This window comes from Xylaria bambusicola, assembly GCF_022495145.1.
Source record: "Xylaria bambusicola strain CBS 139988 unplaced genomic scaffold F5B22scaffold_77, whole genome shotgun sequence".
Taxonomy (NCBI): Eukaryota; Fungi; Ascomycota; class Sordariomycetes; order Xylariales; family Xylariaceae; genus Xylaria; species Xylaria bambusicola.
In genome coordinates, this window is record NW_025953630.1 from 103,794 (window position 1) to 123,125 (window position 19,332).

Here is a 19,332-nt window from a genome sequence, read left to right on the forward strand (position 1 = left end):
TGGCATTCGAATGGACTACATTATGTGGGGGCATTCTCAACGCGACAGACAAAGACGTAATGTTCGTCAAACTGAACGAGCCTGGACACATTAATCATGTTCCCGAACCTGCTAGTGGTAGTTTGTCCAAGTCGCGAATAAACCGCCAGATGCAGGTTTTACACTTACAAATCGCGCCCCTCAGATTCTAGCTAGTCCTTAGAAAGTTTACTTCAAACCCATGGGGAGCGTCATCAGCAGCTTTTCTTCCTGTTTTTCATCCGAAACCAAGAAGAAGTCCAACCAGGCACGAGAAATTACCACCTTTACCTTGAAATCCCAATGGCGATATGACGCAGGGCCATCATCCACCCTCGGAAGCTTTTCCACTGGCTTGGGTGTTCGAGCGTGGATCAGGCCAAGACATCGGATATTGCCTTGCTTCCTTGAAGGAGGATTTGGGTCATCGCAGGCTAATACTTGGATGATAGATGTCCCCCATCCCTGCGTCTGCATATTCCAAGAATGCCATCGGTTGAATATGAGAGTTTTCTTCTGAGAAATGTCTTCTCCCTGTAAGCCAGTCAGTTAATCACCGCTAAGCACAAACCCGCGAATTTTCAAATATACTTGTCTGATGAACCACTTAATTTGTTTTTGTGCATGCCATTCTCTATTTGCTTCATTCCAAACTCGATCTTTCATATCGTGAACCTTCGCGTCGAAAACTTCATCGGATGTCCAGCCATAGCTACAGCGTGCAGTCTCGGACTGCAAAATATCTATATCTTGACGGGCCCAATTTAATTGAGTCACGCGAGACAAAGTGGCACCACGGCAGGCTGCGGTCCAGCTTGACGTAAGAGTCAATATACGGTCATTCCTAGTACAACAGTAGTGATGGGAACTTACGGTTTATCTCCACGGGCTTGCAAGATAGAAGTTTGGCTGTGAAGGATTCCCCTTAGGTATTGTAGGAGGTATGCAGATCTCCCAAAACCGCCTACAAGTATCACGAGCTAGTATACTCTATTTAGTCCAAACACATAGAGATTGCTGAATGAAGAGAGATATCTTAACGTACTTTAGGCGGTTGTGAGGTTTGTCGCTTAATACTCAGGATTTGTTTATGGAGCAATTTAGCTATCTGAGAAACAATGTGATCAAAAGTCGGCTGAAGGTCAATCCTTGTATAACAATTTGTGAGTTTCTGTCGTCGAAAATCTTGTATGTAAAAAGATAGGCTTACGACTGAAGGTGAATGGCTTCGGAGTTTGCACGACTTGGCAATTCAACTACATAGGTTTCATCCGACTTGCTGAATGTTCCTTTAATTTCGTGTTCCCACTATAAACTCTGATCAGTCGACAGCTCAAAGAAAAGGGGTCAATACATGACATCTCCTGGGGGCTGATGGGAGGCATCGTCATGTCCATGCTGTTTTGGCGTACTTCGTTGTTCATCAATTTACGAATATCAGATGCATTCATTTTATTCCAAGATTCTTCCCCAGTTGCATGCTTCAAGAGTGCTTCAAACTCCTGGTCAAGAGAAGTGGCGCCGCACGGAGCACCTTTCATGATATTTGTTAGCGACTAATTTTAGTTTTTGCGAATAGAAGACTTGCCGTCAAAAGGAAAAAGATGACTTATCGAGAAGGGTTCTAGCTTGGTGACCTTGTAGCTGGCAACGCCTCTAGTGGGCATGATAGAAATCAGTGTATGGCGAGACGCTTAAACACAGTATATACTTACGCAATTATGCCGCCAGCATTGAGGACAACAAATGAATCACCAACTTGCAAATCACCCCGGTGTTCGGAATTAGGCATGTACGCAAGGGCTGCAGCCCTACTTTGGGGAATGAGAGTAAGCGTGGTCTCGCCGGTAGCTAAGACGCAGGAAGTCAATTGCTGTCTAAACCAAGAAAAGAATTGTACGCGTATCATGTTAGAGGGAAGCAAAACTACCCCCGACGGAGCTCTTACTGCGATGATTGAGTATCCCTGCATGTTCCGCCGCTTCACGTATGCGATTGATATCACCAGGCCGGCCTGGTGGAACGACTAGAACAACTTCGAATGTCATTCTATCTACATGGGTGCTTCCCACTTCATTGCGTATCTGTTCCAAGCTGTGATCCCACAACATCTTTAAATAATCGCCTATAACCTGGATACCGGTTTTCTCGAGCTTATATAATAGTTTCTTGGCCTTCTGAATGTGTATCGACTGCTGGAAGAAGCTTGGCAGACATTCATCGTCGAATAACACTAGGCCAAGGCATTCGATAGCTTCAGCGTCGGCAGGAATTTTGAAGCCCCACGAAATTTCACCGTGCTTGCCATAATGAATCTTGGTTGGCACCTTCGGGCAATCTGAATTCTTCCGGCGATTGTCGGGGGAGGTGGGCCATAAAGAAACGATTTCGGGTTGGATACTGGAGATTCCGGAACCAGGCTGGCAAACCAGCCAGGACACACCAGAGAATCTAGAGTAAGAATGGTCAGCAGAATTTCTGAGAATTTGGGTTATTTCGTGATTACGTAGTCCCTAAGTCAATGCCGATTACTAATCTGGGTGTCACACTAGGCGGATCCTCCCTCTTTCTCTTCATGCCAGTAGCCATTGTCGTCAAATTATTCGGTTGTCAATCGAGATGAAGAGATGGGGTTGAAAATATCAAGATGGAGACGAACTGACCTCAGTACGTAGGCAGGTACATATAAGGTATGAAAGGGAAGGTATCGGGTAGCTACTGCAATGCTGTCGAGGCAGGTGGTATGGTGATAGCAAACAAATACAAAAACAGCAAGAACGAGTTACTTTAGTACAAACGAAAATCCACCGCATATACTTAGAAAGCGAGGAGCTAGATGTATATATATATGGGCTGTACATACCGGAATTTGTGACTGGTCACCATAACGAAGAAAGAAAAAGATAGAATGTGTTAGAAATATGCACCATCTCACCATCTAAATCATCTATCTGTGCCCTCCTTGTCTGACTGATATATGATCCCAGATCATGTCTACCTCAACCATATCGCTATGCTCTTAGGTGCCTAAAACATATCCTTTCCCAGCATCTGAGTACATCTATAGATACCCAGGCAGCTTTACTAAACCCGAACCCTTATACAATCGAACGTCGTGAATTTTCAACTTTAGGTTACCACATCGTGGTGTAGGCACAAGACCATCACAATGTCCTCCCTACCTAGTTGAAGTCTTTGTTGCTTGAGATGTGATGCGATTCTCCTAGAAGACCTTCCCACTTCGAAGTGACTCGCACACCATCCCTAAACCCTTACACTCTCTAGCACACCGCGTTCTAGTGTCAAGCCAGGGTTGCCAAAGCCACAGGTTTACCACGCTCACTTCTCACACGTTCAACAATCACTCCCAAGCCACGGCATCGTTGGCAGGGCTGTATATGGATTGCAGCACACAGCGAATCTAGGGGTAGTAGAGCCTCGTCGACCCACATCCGAAGTGCATGCAGGACATTATGAAAGAATAAGTACGAATAAAATCAGGGTATACATTTTTTATTTCAAGAGTCCACGCAGATTCCTTGTTGTAGATAGTTAATTATGTCAACGTTCAGAAATCCGCTTTGTCGTATGTGCTGAATATATGTCAACACTCGCTTACCTGTGAGATGTTGACGGACCTTTGAGGTTAAAGACTTGTCAAATTGTATGTAGAGTCAAGGTTAGCCCAAGGCTAGGAAGAGCCGAATGGACGGCATCCATAAGAGAGATTATTTCATTGTGAATACCTATAGTCAATTCTAAACTCTGTTATCAGGCATTTTCATACATCTAGAAGCACTTCTCAATCACCAGAGCTGTCTCAACATATGGGCATTCAATAGCTCTCTTACTCTTCTCACTATAGTAACATGATTATGCAAATTACTTTCTAGACTTATGCTATCTAGTTTGGCTTCCGGGGCACCAAGTATAGCAAATTTGCCCTGACTTACAAATCAGCCGTAATATCAATCAATGACACCTACCGTTTTCGACTCTCTCTGACGTTTTCTTGGCATGGTGCTGAGATTAGCCTGTAGTCTGTGTATGCTCCGGCCGCGATTGACCCAGACCGTGCCATTGGCTACCAACTGAATATAAGCTCGATTTGACATTGGAGGCCTTTATGACGGCCAGAATTTTGCATCGCTTCACATAACCAATAGCACGTTGTAGTATACTCGTAAAAGACTTGGAATCTCCTTCGCCGAGGCTCTAGTATAAATGAAGCGTACCATCCTCAGACTCGTTAGAGTTATTTTGGGAAGGGATAAAATGAAGCGGCTATTCTTGCTGCTCTTTGGAGAGAAAAAGACCGCGGTCCGGACCCTGGACCCTGATATCTGTCAATATACGTAGTGATAAGGCAAGAGGATGCCAAGGGGGTGTAGAAGACAGTGTATGATTTATTCTGCTTTATAGCGATGGATTTAATGATTTGGGATCCGCGCTTCAGTTACTCTGAACAGAATGTTGTTCCGTCTAAGCCATAAACCTATAGAGTTCAGTTTGTCCGTATTATCTGTATTGCCATGAAGGTCATTCTGGTCGCCAGTGTACTGGCGTGGGTAGGCGCTACAGTCGCAGCACCCGGCTATACCAGGCGCCGGCGAGCCGATGAATTGAGTCTACGTCGCACCAGTCTCCCTCAATTTCTTGACAGCGAACGCAGCTCGCTGCTAGTCGATAATAGCACTCATGCCGAGTATACCACGAATTGGGCTGGCGCTGTCATGATCGGTTCGATGCTGCATAATATCCAATTAAGTCTGGTAGAATTGGACTAATCCATCTGCCAGGGAGCGGATACACGACTGTATCTGGCACGATCGTGGTCCCAAAGCCTTCAATTCCACTAGGGGGTAGTAGCACAAGGACATACTCTGCGTCTGCGGTATGCCATTCATGCGTTTCCATCGTCCTAGTCCAGCCCCTTGTAGAAAAGACATATTCCTGATAGAATGAATTGGGATACCATGGGAGCATGTTGCACTCTTTGAACCCGCTCCCGATCTGGCCGAGTAATCGCTGACTTCAGTATTACTACTATAGTGGGTTGGCATTGATGGCAGTACATGCCAGACTGCTATCTTGCAGACGGGCGTTGACTTCAGCACGAAGGGCAAGACGGTTACATATGAGGGCTGGTATGAGTGGTATCCTGATTATGTAAGTCACCTTGACGATCACGTTGCGCACCGGACGTATGCGACGTTTTCCCATGCGTACACGTGCCGAAGATGTACAAGACAGCGGTGTGGTGAAACGCTGTTGCGCACATCTAGTGCGCATGGAGTAATGCTCGGACTGACTGGTTTCTCCACAGTCATATAAGTTTCCCAACTTCAAGATATCGGGTGGTGATACCGTCACGATGACAGCAACCGTGACGAGCAAGAACGGCGGCAGCGTGACCCTCGAGAACAAGACAACAGGGCAATCGGTAACGCATGTCTTCACTAACCAGCTTGGGAATCTCTGCCAGACCAATGCCGAATGGATTGTCGAGGATTTCTCCCAGGGAAACGTCCTCGTCCCGTTCGCCGACTTTGGCACCGTCGTCTTTACGAACGCGAGCGCCAATGGCGTTACACAGCTCGACAAGGCTCTAATTTACGACATAAAGCAGGGTAACAAGGTGTATACCAGCTGCTCGACGTCGAGTTCAAGCTCTGTTACGTGTTCGTACGTTGGATAGGTGTTAGTTATCTTGGATACCTAAGCTAGGCAGGCGAAAGGTGAATACGGCATCAACGAGCACATATTGGATAGCGTGGATAAGAACAATGTACAAATGCCTTGATGCTACCATATGCCTCATCCAGTGATAGGTAGTTCTGTTTCTGTACGCTCCTGGGATTCGCGACTGGATGAGTTTGGGTTGAAGAGTACGGTACATATGTAGGTACCTAGTGAACAGGCTCGACGCGTCGAGGAATAATCATCGTAGATACTTCAGGCGACTAGTGATCTCCGCTGGGACTTGAGGTACCTTTTATCAAGGAGTCTGGAGGTATATGTACATATGTAGGTACCCGTAGTGGGACGCAACGGGCATCATAGCACCCGACCAACCCCCGCAAACCTCAAAGCTCCGCCACCCACCTCAGCTCAGCCCAAAATCGCACACCTCACCACCACCAACCACCAACCACCAAAGCCGAAGTCGCACGCTGAAGAACCGGGATATAGGATCTGGAGCAGTCCGCCAGTCTGCCGTCCATCGCATTGGGAGACGTGTTGGTCCTTGACTGGACTCGCCGAAGCGTGTTGCTCGCTAGTTCCCCGGTCCTGTTATCGCCAGGCCTGTCACGTTGCTGCCAGCCCATGCATGACCTGGCCTGGCAAACCCAGCTCCATCAGGTCCGTCACGGCCACCTACTGGCTCTCGGAAGCCCAACGCAACGTCGTTTCTTAGCGGTGCCACCGTGGCTTGGCTAGTTATTTACCGCTTCTGTCACTGCATCTCCAAAAGGACGTGAATTGGCCATTCTCGATATTTTTCTAGTTTTTCTCTTGTGATCCTTGGTGCTTCATTCCGTTTGACTTTCTCATGAGCAAGGGAAGAGGAGGACGAGAGGAAAAAGCGGCAGCAAGGAGACCATCCTGATTAGAAGAAAAAAGAGTGCAGTGGGGACACCCGGAACCGGCATCTCTCTCACAGCGCTCCATCAAGCGCCGTCGGAATAATGTGCATTGCGCTTCTGTCCACGGCGCACCCCAGATACGCCCTCATCGCCCTTGACAACCGAGACGAGTACATTCTCAGACCCACCAGTCGGCCGCATTGGTGGACCCATAAGGCTTCGGGCACCCGGATCCTGTCACCTCGGGACTTGCACCGCCGTGAACGTGGCACCTGGATGGGCATCACGAGCACCGGTCGTCTTGCCATTCTCACCAATTACCGGGAGTCCAGCGAGGATGATCCAGATCACGCTATTGCCGGCGTGCGCAGCCGTGGCGCTTTGCCGACAGCATGGCTAAGTGCCCCAGCTGACGAGACACTTGACCACTTTGTGAAGAGAATGGTCGACGACCCCGCGACCAAGGCTTCAGGAGGCTTTTCGCTCATTTGCGGCGACCTCAAGAATAAGACAGATGACGCCATCGAGCCATTGGCTGTTATCTCAAACCGATGTGATGAGCTAGCCAGCGTACCTCGAATCGCTGGTGAAAGAGGGGCAACGTACGGGCTGAGTAATACTATCTACGTTGAGCCTCCAACCTGGCCCAAAGTCAAGAGGGGCAAACAGCTACTAGAAGCCACGATACAAGAGGCTATTGAAACTGATTTAGACGAAGAGGCTCTAATGGACCGATTCTTCACGCTTCTTGAAGACAACACCATACCTCTGCGGCCGGACATGTCAATGCAGGACCACATGGACGTTCTTCGACAATCCATCTTTATTCCCGCATTTAGCGACACTGAGGGGTGGAAGTATATGGCCGACGCGGTACAGAATGGTAAAGCAAAGGCGGCATTCGATGCCATCGAGGGCGAGAGCGATTCCGACACGCAATTGCCAGCTGATCCTCATGTCAATTTCATGAATGGCGCGTACGGAACGCAAAGACAGACGATAATTCTTATCGACTGGGAAGGAAATGTCACTTACAAGGAACGAGCATTATGGGATTCTCACGGAAATCGGCTGGAAAAAGGCCAAGGTGATGTTATTTTTAAGTACAAGATAGGGGAACCTTCGCCAGGAGAATAGTTTAATAGCGCACCTCATGAAACAATTCATTATAAGGATTTGCAAATGGCCCCAATATTCGAATAGATGTGAATGATGTATTGTGTTTTGGGAAGCTAGACTACCATAGCTGGCTTCCCGCCGCGAGGAATCATGCAAGTAGTTGCGACCGCGGCTTCGAAGCCAGATGCCGACATTCAGACCATTATGGAAGTTTCAAGGCAAAGCAAAGCCGTATCGAGCTCTTCCCTGGTAGTCGGCACCAGATTTTCTCGTCGAACTTGCCCTCATGTAATTACTGCACCTAAGTGCATGTACCAATAAGGCTGTCTGCTCAACATCTTGAAGGTCGTTCATTTCCACGCACACCTACACCAGCAGTACCTACATACTCAACAGATCAATCTAAAGCTGCGTAAGCCGTCTCAGGTATCTAATACAATGCAGCAAAGTTCATGGAAACTACCACTACCCCCCCGGAATCCCATGAATACCTTCGACAGGCCCAGATACTGGTGGGCCACCTTGCCTTATTAGTATGGCCCCTGGGTGCACATTGCAGGCTTCAAATACAGCCTTTACGGTCTAGGTATGAAGGTCGAGAATCTACAGTAATCCAATGCAACGCCCACAGAAGTCTAATTCGTTCCAAAACAGCATGTCTCAGCAGCAGGCATTAGCAATGCCGCTTCTACGGCGGCTTGCTTTGGCCCCACTGTCGCGATCTGGTCGAGGGGAGAGACGATGTATTAGCCACGGGAGGATTCGGAGGGTACTATAGTTGGCTCATTTCTTTCATCCTAAGCCGTTGGAGATGGAAAATGCAAGGTACGTACGTACGCAGCATTCTGATCGCTTGCTGATCGCTCGAATTCCCCTCAGAACATTCGGGGATTCTTCGCGAGCTTCGGTCTCGTCGGTTATTTCCTTACGCTGATATCGATGAAGTGGAACGGCTGCCAATGGGAGAAACAAAACCTGACGATCTCGATGCTGAAATACTGCGATAATGCCAAAGTACATGAGCGTTGAACTTTTGCATTTCATCACTCGACGGTTCCCATGACTATCTGGCTTATTCCTAGATGGGTTAACACTGTTGAGAGCGATGATGAGCGTGCTGCTAGGCATCGCGTTTGCTCGCAAAGTGAGCAAGAAAGTCTACGCAGCGGCTTAGCTCGCGAGACTACTCATTGTTATCAAATTTCTGTGATATTGGGTGATTGCGATGGGAAGGACAAATTGATATTATGAACTAAATTCAGCGGGAAACTCTAAGACGTCATCGATGGGCATTACTGGCTATCGCCCAAGAGATGTCGACTCTTTCGGAGACTTGTTCTTGAGATAGCGTATAGGAATCGCAGTAACTATTAGCGATCTAAGAATTCACCAAGGCCTCAGGCTACACGTAAACTGTGTGAACAGCTGGGCTGATATTATTTCTATGCACCTAAACCTACGCCTGGCGCCGGCCATACCGTCTGCCGCATCCCTAGAGGTGCTCCAAGTACACACCCAGATAATTAAACATGGCCGTAGAATCTCCAATTAGCTTTGAAATCTTCATGTAATTCCTTTTCCAACAGCAGCGCTCGCAGCATCTCAACCGGCATGACATTCGCCTTGAGCACGCGATCATGGAACTCCTTCTCTGCAAACCGCCGCGCACCAAGCGCCTCACGCCTTAATTGCATCATCTGCAGCGCACCGAGCATATACCCGGCCTGGTACAACGGAGGATAGCTCCCGTTCAAGCTCCGCCTCACCTCGCCCTCGGCAGTAGACCGCTCGTGCCCAACGCGCTGCACAAGCAGCTCGACGCATTCCGCGGCGCTGATCCGGCCGAGGTGGAAGCCCAGGGAGAAGATGATGCGAATGCATCGATGCATGCGCCAGAATAACGTCCCGATCCTGTCCTCGGGCGAGGTGAAGAAGTCCCCGCGGTCCCAGAACACCATCTCCCAGTATAACGCCCAGCCCTCGACGAAGAACGGCGTGCTGAATAATTTCGCGCGGTAAGGCCGCGACCGATCTCCGATGTACATCTGCAGCCGATGGCCAGGTATCATCTCGTGGAACGCCGTGGCCTTGCTGAAGTGCCTGTTGTTCCCGCGCAGCGTCATCAACTTGTCGCCGTGCGCCATGTCGGCGCGCGGATACGCGATCTGCAAACGGTGTCCGCCGAGGAAGAACGGCGATACGCGCTGTCGGACCGGCGGGATCCGCGTGATTGTGATAGTCTCCTCCGCGAGCCGCGGGACGGTTACTAGGTCGTGTTTCTTCACGTACGACGCGCCTTCCGCCACCAGACCGCGCACGAACGCAGTATGCGTCGCAGGCGGTTCGTAGAGATTCTTCACGTACTCTAGGCCCGTCGCGCCAATTCGCGTAGCCGAGCTGCGACGTCGCTGCTTTCATCTCCTTCTCGCACCAGACGTACTCGCGCTCCGCGATTTTCAGGAGCTCCTCGGGGGAATACGGGATCATCTCTGCTTCGAGTTCTACGAGCAATCCGTCGCGACCGATAGGTTCGCCGACGATCGTGTCTTCGCCGCCATTGCTGCCGATAATGACGTCGCGGACTTGCTTTTCGAGCTTCTTCAGCGCGGCGTCGAGCGCGGCGCGCGGCGAGGCGACCCAGTAATCGAAGGACGGGTGATAGCCTGAGTAGAAGTCACACGTCTCGTCTATGTGCTTTCGCAGCTCGCATATCCGGCGCGCAGCCCTACTGCCTGTGGCTTGTGAATAATGTTTTCTATGCTCCTCTACATGGGCAATTGAGCGCGATACAGCATCAGTTGCCTGCGATAGGCTGTCAGCCAGCGTCTGGGGTTCGAAGACCTCCTCAAGCCGCTGGCGCTGTCTTATCGCGCACCATTTCCAGATCGGTTCCGCAAAGGGCTCTACGAACGGTGCGAATGCCGCTTCTCGCTCGCGATCGAGTTTCAGATTGCGCTGCGAGCGGTACAAGAAGTTCTTCAGAAGGATATAGTCGACCTTCTCGTCTTGAGAGTATGAGGAGAAGGCCGCCTCGGACAATGCCGCGAGCTCGGTCCCGAAGAACTCGGATAGTCTCGCATAGCGCGTTGGCGAGCCCTCGATGTTATAGAACTTTGTTATCTCGTGTAGATCCTCAGAGATACGGACTATCCGGTCCTGCATTGGCTCAGGTGCTTCTGGCCAGGCGGGCTTTTTCAATTCTCCGAGTAGGGGCGAAACAGTATTAGAGCAGGGTCTCATAGATATCTTTGTCCAACCTTCATGCTCTTCTAAGCGGATTTTCGATCGCCCGCTCCCAGTCTCACCCCCCTGTCCTGGCATCTTGAGATACCTAGTTTGGAGTTGAAGCGATGACATGCAACTCAATCGGCTTGGGTGCACATTTGCATTCCAGCTTACATCTCCTTCTGTTAAACACGCATCAAGCACTTCACGAGAACAATGTAATGAGAAACGGATAGACTGCTATGCTCTCCCCTCCAGCAGCCTTGATCCTCGAACCCCAGCTCGAAAGCGGGAAAAGAGCGGGGTCCTTATCGGTCTCCAACTTCCCGCATCCCATCGTGCCATTGTGTCCCGGGATGGATTTCCTAATCCTGCCCTAGAATTTGACGGCAACGGCCAAGTGAGAGGTCCGTCCGTTGTATGTACCTATAGTTTCGCTCAGCGCTGCCGTCTTGACAGCTTTGCTCTCCCTACAATGCCAATCAACGTTGGTCTTGCCTTGTCGGATGTACCCGAGTGCCGTCTGATAGCCTATCCATCCTGCCGGAACAATTACCCGAGCGACGTCATTGCTATGAGGCTGTCGTCAAGTAGGTAGGTAACATTATACTTGAATTTCCCGATGCCAAAATGGATGAGCAAGGCTTTTTTGACCAGAACAGAACCACTCGGGATAAATACTACTACCTAGGTAGGCTAGGTGCCTGCTCCATATAAATCCAAGTAACAAAACCTCTGCTTCTATAAATTATCCTACCTACTTAAGTACCTACATACACAAGTATAGATAGGTACGCGTAAGTAGTTTTACACAGAATATTTAGGTGAGTTACAAGATCGTTACAGCTTGTACAGATTGTAGCTGCCTCGCACTTAGCGGACATTTAAGCATCCGCGTCACTAAAAAAAACCATACCTAACTTGGCTTAGGCTTAGTGCCAACGAACCGCAACGTCGGAGTTAAGTAACATAGTAAGCTAAGCTAAGCTACTACACGTCACAGTTCGTTCTACTCTCTGCGGCGACGGTGAACCTCGTGGGCAAGATATTTCACGAACGATACTTTATATCAGTAGAAAGGCGCACTCTTCAGCTCCTAATCAAGCTCCCGTCGAATGAACCAGTCCATATAGTTTGAAGTCAAGCCATCATTCTTTTCGCATCCACTGAGTCGTGCATATCGTGATTTACTACCATGTCGTGCCCTGCATGCTTCAGCGGCGCCGTCCACGAGGGCACCCCCACCGGCACCGTCACCAAGCTCCATGGTCTTGATGTCTACGTCGCCGAGCCGGCAAGTGGAAATAAGCCCAAAGGCATCATTGGTAAGTGAGATGCATGGGCAATGAATGACATGATCTCTACTGTAGATTGTATGGCTCGCGGTTCACGGGAGAGTTGCTGACCTTATCTTGATTGCCCAGTCCTCATACCTGACATGTTCGGCTGGGATTTCGTGAACATCCGACTGATGGCTGATCACTTTGCGAAGAAGAGGGATTATCGAGTCTATCTGCCAGATTTCATGGACGGTAGGATTCGCCCTACATATCCTGATCGAGCAGCTAACATCGAGGGGCGTTTTCAGCTGACAATATAACAGGCCATGGTGCGCCAGTCTCGATGATCGATTCAATGCAGGTACTTCTCGCCCCCAAAACGTGGTATGATACCTTCTCCAAACCGTAAGCTGCGTACCCCTCCCATTTCGCCAATGTCGTGTCTGGATGACCTAAGCCTCAATTGCAGATTCCACGCCCTTACAGTTGCACGTCATGGTGTACCCGCCATGTTCTTCAACCGCCCTGGAAAGACCTTTCCTGTCGTCAAGTCTTTCATGGAGTCACTGCGACGCAACGAGGCTGCTCATCTTCCTGTGGGGGTCACTGGCTACTGCTGGGGAGGCAAGCATGTCGTTTTGCTAGCCGAGGGCTTCTCAATAGACGGCAAGCCACTCGTAGATGCAGGATTCACAGCTCATCCCAGCCTTCTTACTATACCTGATGAGATAGAGAAGATCACAGTCCCTGTCAGCTTTGCCCTAGGCGACAAGGACTTCATGGTCAACACCGAGCAAGCGATGCAGCTAGAAAGCATTGTTCTAGAGAAGCCCGACGGTCAGAAGGGTGAATGCCGCATGTATCCTGGATATGGGCATGGCTTTGCCTGCCGTGTGGACGTGTCCAACGAAGATCCCAAGGCAGCTGATGAAGCTGAAGATCAAGCACTGGCATGGTTTGAGAAACACTTTGATGATGTCAAGTACTAGAAAACATCATTGGTGGATTGTCGCGGATAAATTGAGCCGCGCGGGAGTTCAGATTCTGTGTTTCGTCGCACTGAAACAAAATGCGCAATGAGAGGAACTGTACGTGGGTGCCTAATCACCGATGTCAACAAGTGGTGGCGTTGATGTGGTGGAAAGACTCCCTTTTTAGACTCCCTTTTGGATCCGGCCTGAATGCTCCTCAGGTCGCACAACATCATGCTCCCTCCCTCTTAATCTTACAATTATCGCTCACCGCAGTCTCCGTTGATAAGTTATTCTTATTTCCGCGCTATTGCAGTACCTAATTCACTATCCACCTATCGGCAATCACTGCTTCTCATTCTCCGAGAGGCGACGTTATTTACTTACTATAAATATCTGGGTAGCATCTATACCAACTATCAGACTCTCAAAACAGGCTTATATCATCCAAGATTAAGTGATTCATAAGCTTTAACACCGCTTATATATGGTCTAATGATGATTACCCTACTACGGAGTATGCGGCAATAACTGTTTGGTCCAACCCCGGTGCTGATCAGCCCAGGAACACCCTCCAACGTTCGGCTATCGAGTACCAACTATACAGCTACCTCCTAAGATGTGGCTTGCATCATGCAAGGTGTTGTGTGCACGGTGGATCCAACACCCAACGCTGGGCGTAACGTGTGACTAAAATTAGCGGTGGCTGTTTCTACTGTCTCTGCCTTGTTCAGTCCTCGGGACTCGAGCTGGATCTTCATTGGCCTTGCTATTCTAGTCGGCTGGTGTGCACCGCCGTGATCATGGACGAGAACCTCGTATTCACCAAGATTAAGACGAAAGTCCCCAACATCGGCCAAGGCAGAACTAAGCACCCACAGCCGACTGCTTAGCAAGTCCAATCGGCCCAAAAAGCAAGTTGCTCAGCTAAACTCAGCACTATCGGTTTTCGTGCCGTTGTGTGACGTAGCTAGAACCGAAGGATGTGTCGGCCGGGCTATACCTTACTTCATAACCCGAGCTTCCGTGGTGTGTATTTTCATCGGTTGTTCCTTCACCGTAGTATTTCCATTGTTAGAATTCATTTAGATGACACAGTACAGGAACTATTGACCGTTGAAAACACACTCAACACGAAGGCGTCAATCTAGGAGCAGGTGGCGCTGACGGTTCGACTTTATTCACAGCCAATCAACATCTTGACTATGGTCATCCCGTCAACCACCTCCTCAAAGGGGGTCAACCTCTTCAGCGTAACGGCAAGATGACGACTCCTTGCCTAGGATTTATACAGACCTGGGACAGCATCTCCACAATGGAAGGCGATAGTGTAGCCAAGCTGATGGCTAGTGACGAGACCCCAGCTCAAACCATCTAGCACTACGCCCAACCTCAAGGCTGTCTCTCCAGGCTGCCCTCTATGCTGATCCTGATACATTTTGCATTAGACTGCGCCGCTCTCCGTAGCTCCTCCTAAAGCCAGAAGAAACAACACTTCAGAATGACCGCAGGAGGGGTCATGGTATTCAAACTCATCTCATCATTGCAGGACCTGTGCCTGGCATGCTTGGCCCACACACCTGCAGAGAGGCAGGCCGTCTGTCTAAGCCCGTCTCTCGCAACATTCGCCCAAAAAGTAATCAATATATGCACCTGGCTACTGCGTGCTGCCCGGAGGCTGCAGCTCACCCCGTCAGCGGCCCGGGACCGATATTGCTCTCAACAGGTGGTATAGGGGCACGTGGCTTTGCAGGTTTAATATGAAGAACGACGAAGGTGAGGAAATAGAGCAAGACTATAAGAATGGATAAGATTTCCTCCGTAGCCACAATATCTTTGACGGACGTGGCATCTGCAGTGTACCGAAGCAAGCATCCCCCTTCCGAACATTGTCATTCTTTTGCCAAATCATCGTGTCGGTTCGACTCGACATAACACTCCAAACACTACATGAATATATTGCCATCCACTTACACTCACCATCGGTGCCACTGTTGAAAGATGAAGACATCTGCCCTCTTCCTTGCCTGCGCGGCCTCCCCTGTCCTCGCCCACCCGGGCATGGATCGCGTCATAGCCGAGATCCAAGCTCGTGATGATTTCGTGCTCAATGCCCGTTCCACCAGTCTCCTGGGGGATTTAGTCAACGGGGTCCTCACAGCCGTAGGACAGACCATCAGTAACATCCTCACACAAGCCACAAGTGCCATCGCCCCAGGCACCAGCGCGGCCTACAAGCCCCCCGGAGCCCTCGGCTCGCCCGCCTGCACAAAAGACCCCCTCTGCGTATGGTACTACGTCGCCACCGACATGTGGGGCGACTTCGCCGACGCAAACGGCTGCACCGATCTCGGCCGCGGCGCCATACGGCTTGGTTTCCACGACGCCGCCGCCTGGGACGTGTCCTCGTCGTACGGCGGCGCAGACGGCTCGATCCTCCTCACGGACGAGCTCAGCCGCAGCGAGAACCGCGGCCTCGAGGAAATCGGCGCCCAGACGAAGACATACTACACCACGTACCACCCGTACGGCGCCGGCATGGCCGACATCATCCAGCTCGGCGCCCTCGTCGGCACAGTCGCGTGTCCCGGCGGCCCGCGGATCCGCGCCTTCGCCGGCCGCAAGGATAACCCCGTCGCGGCGCCCCCGGGAAAGCTGCCGTTACCATCTATGGACGCGCCCACGCTGATCTCCCTGTTTTCCAAGAAGACGTTCACGGCGAGCGACCTCGTGGCTCTCGTCGGCGCCCATACCGCCGCGCGACAGCGCTTCGTCGACCCGAGCCGCGCCGGCGCCGCGCTCGACTCCGACCCGCAGATCTGGGACGCCTCGTTCTACGCCGAGACGCTGACGGGGAACAATAAGACCTTCTTCATTCTGCATAGCGACAAGGCGCTCGCTACGTACTCCACGACCAAGGCGCAGTGGAAGACGTTTGCGGGATCGACTGGGCAGGCTTTGTGGAGTCCCGTAAGTAGATTTTTTTTTCCCTCCTTTCCTTCCTTTTTCTTTTTTTCCCCTTTTGTTTTACATCGCTTTTCGTTGCTGGGATGGAGTGATGTTGATAAGTGCTCGTTGGATTGCTTAACTAACATGGATGGTTTCAATAGGCTTATGCCCAGGCTTACTTCCGCATGAGCTTGTTAGGGGTTAATAACTTAAATCAGCTTACGGAGATCACTAAGGTCCTTCCTTCGCGGTGAATAAGCGGGGGTGGATCTTTTTTGTATTTTCTTGTATGTGTATTATATCTATGGGTATCTTCATCGTTTCCATGACTGGTATAGCTGCGGAGTGGCGGCCGGAAGCCCAGATACTTCTACATGAAGGCGTTATAGTGTATCATATTGTTAGCAGTTCGGTGTTTTTGATCGTTAGGTGGAGGTCACATGGTTGAACCGTACTTGTATGCTACATGCGTAAATCATAGCTCAGCGTGGCTTTATGTACAGCTACGCGAATCCTACACGTTTTCTAAGCTCATATAAGACGGAGACGCTACAACTCTAATAGACCGTTCCAACCCAGCCAAAGGTCAATAAAACATATATTTTATTTGATTAAATACTACCCAAAATCTATGATTGGTAACATCTTAATACCCGTAGCTCAAAATAATCTAGGTAATCCCTTCTTCGTCCACTGATGAGCAAGCGTCTCATTACCCCGACGCTTCTCCTGGAACAGGCGCTGCGTCATCTCCTTGTACAAGTACGTATACGCGCCGTTATAATTAATCGAGTGATCGGAATCCGTATACGCGCGCCACTGCATCTTCGAAGGCGGCACGCCCTCGCCGACAAGCAAATCGACGAGCGCGGCAGTATTCTGATAATGCACGTTGTCGTCGCCGAGGCCGTGCATGATCGTAAAGCCGCCGGCGATGTTCTTGAAGCCCTCGGTCTTGCGCACCGCCGTCTTCGCGTAGCCGTCGGGGTTCATCTGGGAGGTCTTCATGTACCGCTCCGTGTACATGCTGTCGTAGAAGCGCCAATCGCTCACGGGGGCGACGATAAGCGCCATGGTGAACACCCCCGAGTTAGCCTCTACGACCTTCGAGGAGAGATACCCGCCGTACGACCAGCCGAAGATGGCGATGTGGTTCGTGTCGATGAAGCTGTGGCGCGAGGATAATTCTTGCGCGGCCCAGATCTGATCCTCAGCTTCGTACTCGCCGAGGTGAGATGCTACCAAGGACCGATAGGCTCGGCCATTGTACCCTGAGCCTCGGTTGTCTACGGTGTATGTGATATACTCGAGCTCCGGGTCGGAGGATATGTAAGCATTCCAGTTAGGTGCAGCGTATTGCTTGTCGACCTCCTGGGCACCTGGCCCACCGTAGGGTGTGAAGAGGACAGGGTACTTCTTAGTGGGATCAAACTTAGGCGGGAGGACTTGCTTGACATCCAGCGTGTAACCGTCGGGATGCTCTAGTTTGAAATATGTGCTGTTCGGTAAGTTGTAGTCCTGGAGTTTGTTCCAGAGTGCTTCATTTGACGTAACAGTGCGCAACGGGGTTTTGGTATCGTTAACAAGGTACAGCTCCTGATAGGGTACATCGGGGCCGAGGTAGCTGAGGATATAGTAACCACCGCCAGAAGAGAAAGAGGCGCTCCAGGAAGCCGCTACTGTGTCGTCAACAAGGGCAGTCTTCTTCCCGCTGGAATAAGAGACGCTATAAACATGTCGTTCAGTGCTATCATGCTCTGTCGAGGTATAGTACACCAATTCAAGTGATGTATCAACCTTTAGAATGCTGACAACTTCCCAGTCTCCGCTTGTGAGCGCTTTTGAACTTGAGCCATCGGCAGCATGCAGATAGATGTGCTGCCATCCGGACTCATCGGAAAGATCAACGTAGTAGGTGGTGCTAGATCCATTGATAGACCCAACATACTGTATCGCGATATTGTTATCAAGCCAGCCGTCTGTGCCATCGCGCTCTCGCACTATCTGTGTTGTGATATCATCGCCAACGTCTACACGTACGTGTTTCGACAGATCTTGTACGCGGTTAAAGGCGGTATAGATGAAGGTATCATGGTTATCGGTAACCCATGCGAGTTCTCCAATGATTAAGTCATCTTCCTCAAATGCCTCCAAAGGAATGACTTGCTTCTCGTTACCCTCAACTGAGAGTAATGTTAAGCTGACAGTTGGATTCTTGGTGCCTACTTTGGGATAGCGCAGGTCAAGATTGTTGGGGTAAACAGGGGCGATCTTCATGTTGTCCATGAAATAGGGGACAGTGAAGGTTTCGACACCAGTCTCGTTGAACCCAAGGTACGCGAGCTTCTGGCCGTCTGGAGACCACCAGAGCGCCGAGCGGCTACCGAAGATTTCCTCCTCGTATACCCAGTCAGGGACACCGTTAAACATGTCCGGAGAACCGTCATCCGTAATCTGAGCAATACTGCCGTTCAATTTTAAGAACAGATTGTTGCCGCGGACGAATGCGATTGCCTCGCCAACAGGAGCGAATTCGGCGTATTGAATGTCACCGACCTGGTCTTCTACTAGTGGGGTGACCTCTCCCGAAGTGATGTCGAGGACTGAATAATCTGAAAAATAGGAGTGGCGGTACTGCTTGGTGTAATTGGTAGCAAAGAGCACCCTGGACAAATCCGGGTGAATCCAGTACTCCCAAACTCCGCTGGGGATCACATCGGCCGAGACAAATGTGGAAGATTCCCCCGTGATGAAGTCCTCGAGTATCAACGCCCCATCATCGGCTTGGTAGATCTGCAGAAGACAATGATTAGCATTGAGCACTCATTACCAACATCACAAGGACTTGGGAATGTGTCGACAGGACGAAACATGAAATTTCACGTAAGGGTTTTTCGAACTATTCAATTAAGAGGCGGGTGTGTATTAGTGTTATCGAAGACTCACATATTGACCATCCTCGCCGCCAGAGAGCCAGCTGACAGAAATACGACTGGCGCGGAATTGATTGCTCACGAATGTCTCATTCCATTTCAGAATCTTGTCACCGTTGCCAGTAGGTTGGTAAGGCTGTCGCGCAGGCTCAATGGCTAGAACCGTGGATTGCAGTAGGGCCAGGCCCTCAATGAACGAAAGGGATGAGAGCCTCATGGTGCAACCCGATCTGTACGAGCCTGGAACCAC

The 19,332-nt window shown here is 50.2% G+C and overlaps 7 protein-coding genes across 7 annotated transcripts; 4 read left to right on the forward strand and 3 right to left on the reverse strand.

Annotated features, from left to right (window-relative positions):
- Nucleotides 1-194: 194 nt before the first annotated feature.
- Nucleotides 195-2,607, reverse strand: F5B22DRAFT_661773 (uncharacterized protein; the record flags this gene model as incomplete). Its single annotated transcript, XM_047980384.1, has 10 exons — nucleotides 195-552; nucleotides 610-832; nucleotides 892-998; nucleotides 1,064-1,166; nucleotides 1,229-1,326; nucleotides 1,431-1,552; nucleotides 1,628-1,674; nucleotides 1,734-1,869; nucleotides 1,967-2,469; nucleotides 2,525-2,607. The coding sequence occupies 10 exons, from the start codon at nucleotides 2,605-2,607 to the stop codon at nucleotides 208-210; spliced, it is 1,767 nt and encodes a 588-aa protein (XP_047825449.1). The 3' UTR covers nucleotides 195-207.
- Nucleotides 2,608-4,550: 1,943 nt separating this feature from the next.
- Nucleotides 4,551-5,716, forward strand: F5B22DRAFT_640072 (peptidase A4 family-domain-containing protein; the record flags this gene model as incomplete). The annotated part of the gene is made up of 4 exons (XM_047977805.1): nucleotides 4,551-4,758; nucleotides 4,818-4,912; nucleotides 5,071-5,187; nucleotides 5,345-5,716. 4 exons carry the CDS (start codon nucleotides 4,551-4,553, stop codon nucleotides 5,714-5,716), a joined length of 792 nt encoding a protein of 263 aa, XP_047825450.1.
- A 378-nt stretch (nucleotides 5,717-6,094) lies between these two features.
- Nucleotides 6,095-7,788, forward strand: F5B22DRAFT_628602 (NRDE protein-domain-containing protein). Its single transcript, XM_047976436.1, has one exon. It carries the CDS (start codon nucleotides 6,708-6,710, stop codon nucleotides 7,740-7,742), a length of 1,035 nt encoding a protein of 344 aa, XP_047825451.1. The 5' UTR covers nucleotides 6,095-6,707; the 3' UTR covers nucleotides 7,743-7,788.
- Nucleotides 7,789-9,247: 1,459 nt separating this feature from the next.
- F5B22DRAFT_640074 (uncharacterized protein) lies at nucleotides 9,248-11,045 on the reverse strand (the record flags this gene model as incomplete). Its single annotated transcript, XM_047977806.1, has 2 exons — nucleotides 9,248-10,121; nucleotides 10,156-11,045. The coding sequence occupies 2 exons, from the start codon at nucleotides 11,043-11,045 to the stop codon at nucleotides 9,248-9,250; spliced, it is 1,764 nt and encodes a 587-aa protein (XP_047825452.1).
- A 568-nt stretch (nucleotides 11,046-11,613) lies between these two features.
- Nucleotides 11,614-13,930, forward strand: F5B22DRAFT_533665 (dienelactone hydrolase family protein). Its single transcript, XM_047972764.1, has 4 exons — nucleotides 11,614-12,274; nucleotides 12,374-12,481; nucleotides 12,553-12,634; nucleotides 12,699-13,930. Exons 1-4 carry the CDS (start codon nucleotides 12,145-12,147, stop codon nucleotides 13,216-13,218), a joined length of 840 nt encoding a protein of 279 aa, XP_047825453.1. The 5' UTR covers nucleotides 11,614-12,144; the 3' UTR covers nucleotides 13,219-13,930.
- Nucleotides 13,931-15,068: 1,138 nt separating this feature from the next.
- On the forward strand, nucleotides 15,069-16,749 carry F5B22DRAFT_533414 (peroxidase). The gene is made up of 2 exons (XM_047972761.1): nucleotides 15,069-16,170; nucleotides 16,311-16,749. The coding sequence occupies exons 1-2, from the start codon at nucleotides 15,202-15,204 to the stop codon at nucleotides 16,401-16,403; spliced, it is 1,062 nt and encodes a 353-aa protein (XP_047825454.1). The 5' UTR covers nucleotides 15,069-15,201; the 3' UTR covers nucleotides 16,404-16,749.
- A 1-nt stretch (nucleotide 16,750) lies between these two features.
- Nucleotides 16,751-19,299, reverse strand: F5B22DRAFT_661775 (dipeptidyl peptidase IV N-terminal region-domain-containing protein; the record flags this gene model as incomplete). Its single annotated transcript, XM_047980385.1, has 2 exons — nucleotides 16,751-18,942; nucleotides 19,096-19,299. 2 exons carry the CDS (start codon nucleotides 19,297-19,299, stop codon nucleotides 16,810-16,812), a joined length of 2,337 nt encoding a protein of 778 aa, XP_047825455.1. The 3' UTR covers nucleotides 16,751-16,809.
- Nucleotides 19,300-19,332: the final 33 nt, after the last annotated feature.

Excerpts from the sequence above, each read along its gene's own strand:
- F5B22DRAFT_628602 (XM_047976436.1), top strand. The coding sequence starts at position 6,708 with ATGTGCATTGCGCTTCTGTCCACGGCGCACCCCAGATACGCCCTCATC.
- F5B22DRAFT_533665 (XM_047972764.1), top strand. The coding sequence starts at position 12,145 with ATGTCGTGCCCTGCATGCTTCAGCGGCGCCGTCCACGAGGGCACCCCC. Across the intron at positions 12,275-12,373 it reads TAAGCCCAAAGGCATCATTG|TCCTCATACCTGACATGTTC; the intron begins GTAAGTGAGATG and ends TTGATTGCCCAG. Across the intron at positions 12,635-12,698 it reads TATGATACCTTCTCCAAACC|ATTCCACGCCCTTACAGTTG; the intron begins GTAAGCTGCGTA and ends CCTCAATTGCAG.
- F5B22DRAFT_533414 (XM_047972761.1), top strand. The coding sequence starts at position 15,202 with ATGAAGACATCTGCCCTCTTCCTTGCCTGCGCGGCCTCCCCTGTCCTC. Across the intron at positions 16,171-16,310 it reads GGCAGGCTTTGTGGAGTCCC|GCTTATGCCCAGGCTTACTT; the intron begins GTAAGTAGATTT and ends TGGTTTCAATAG.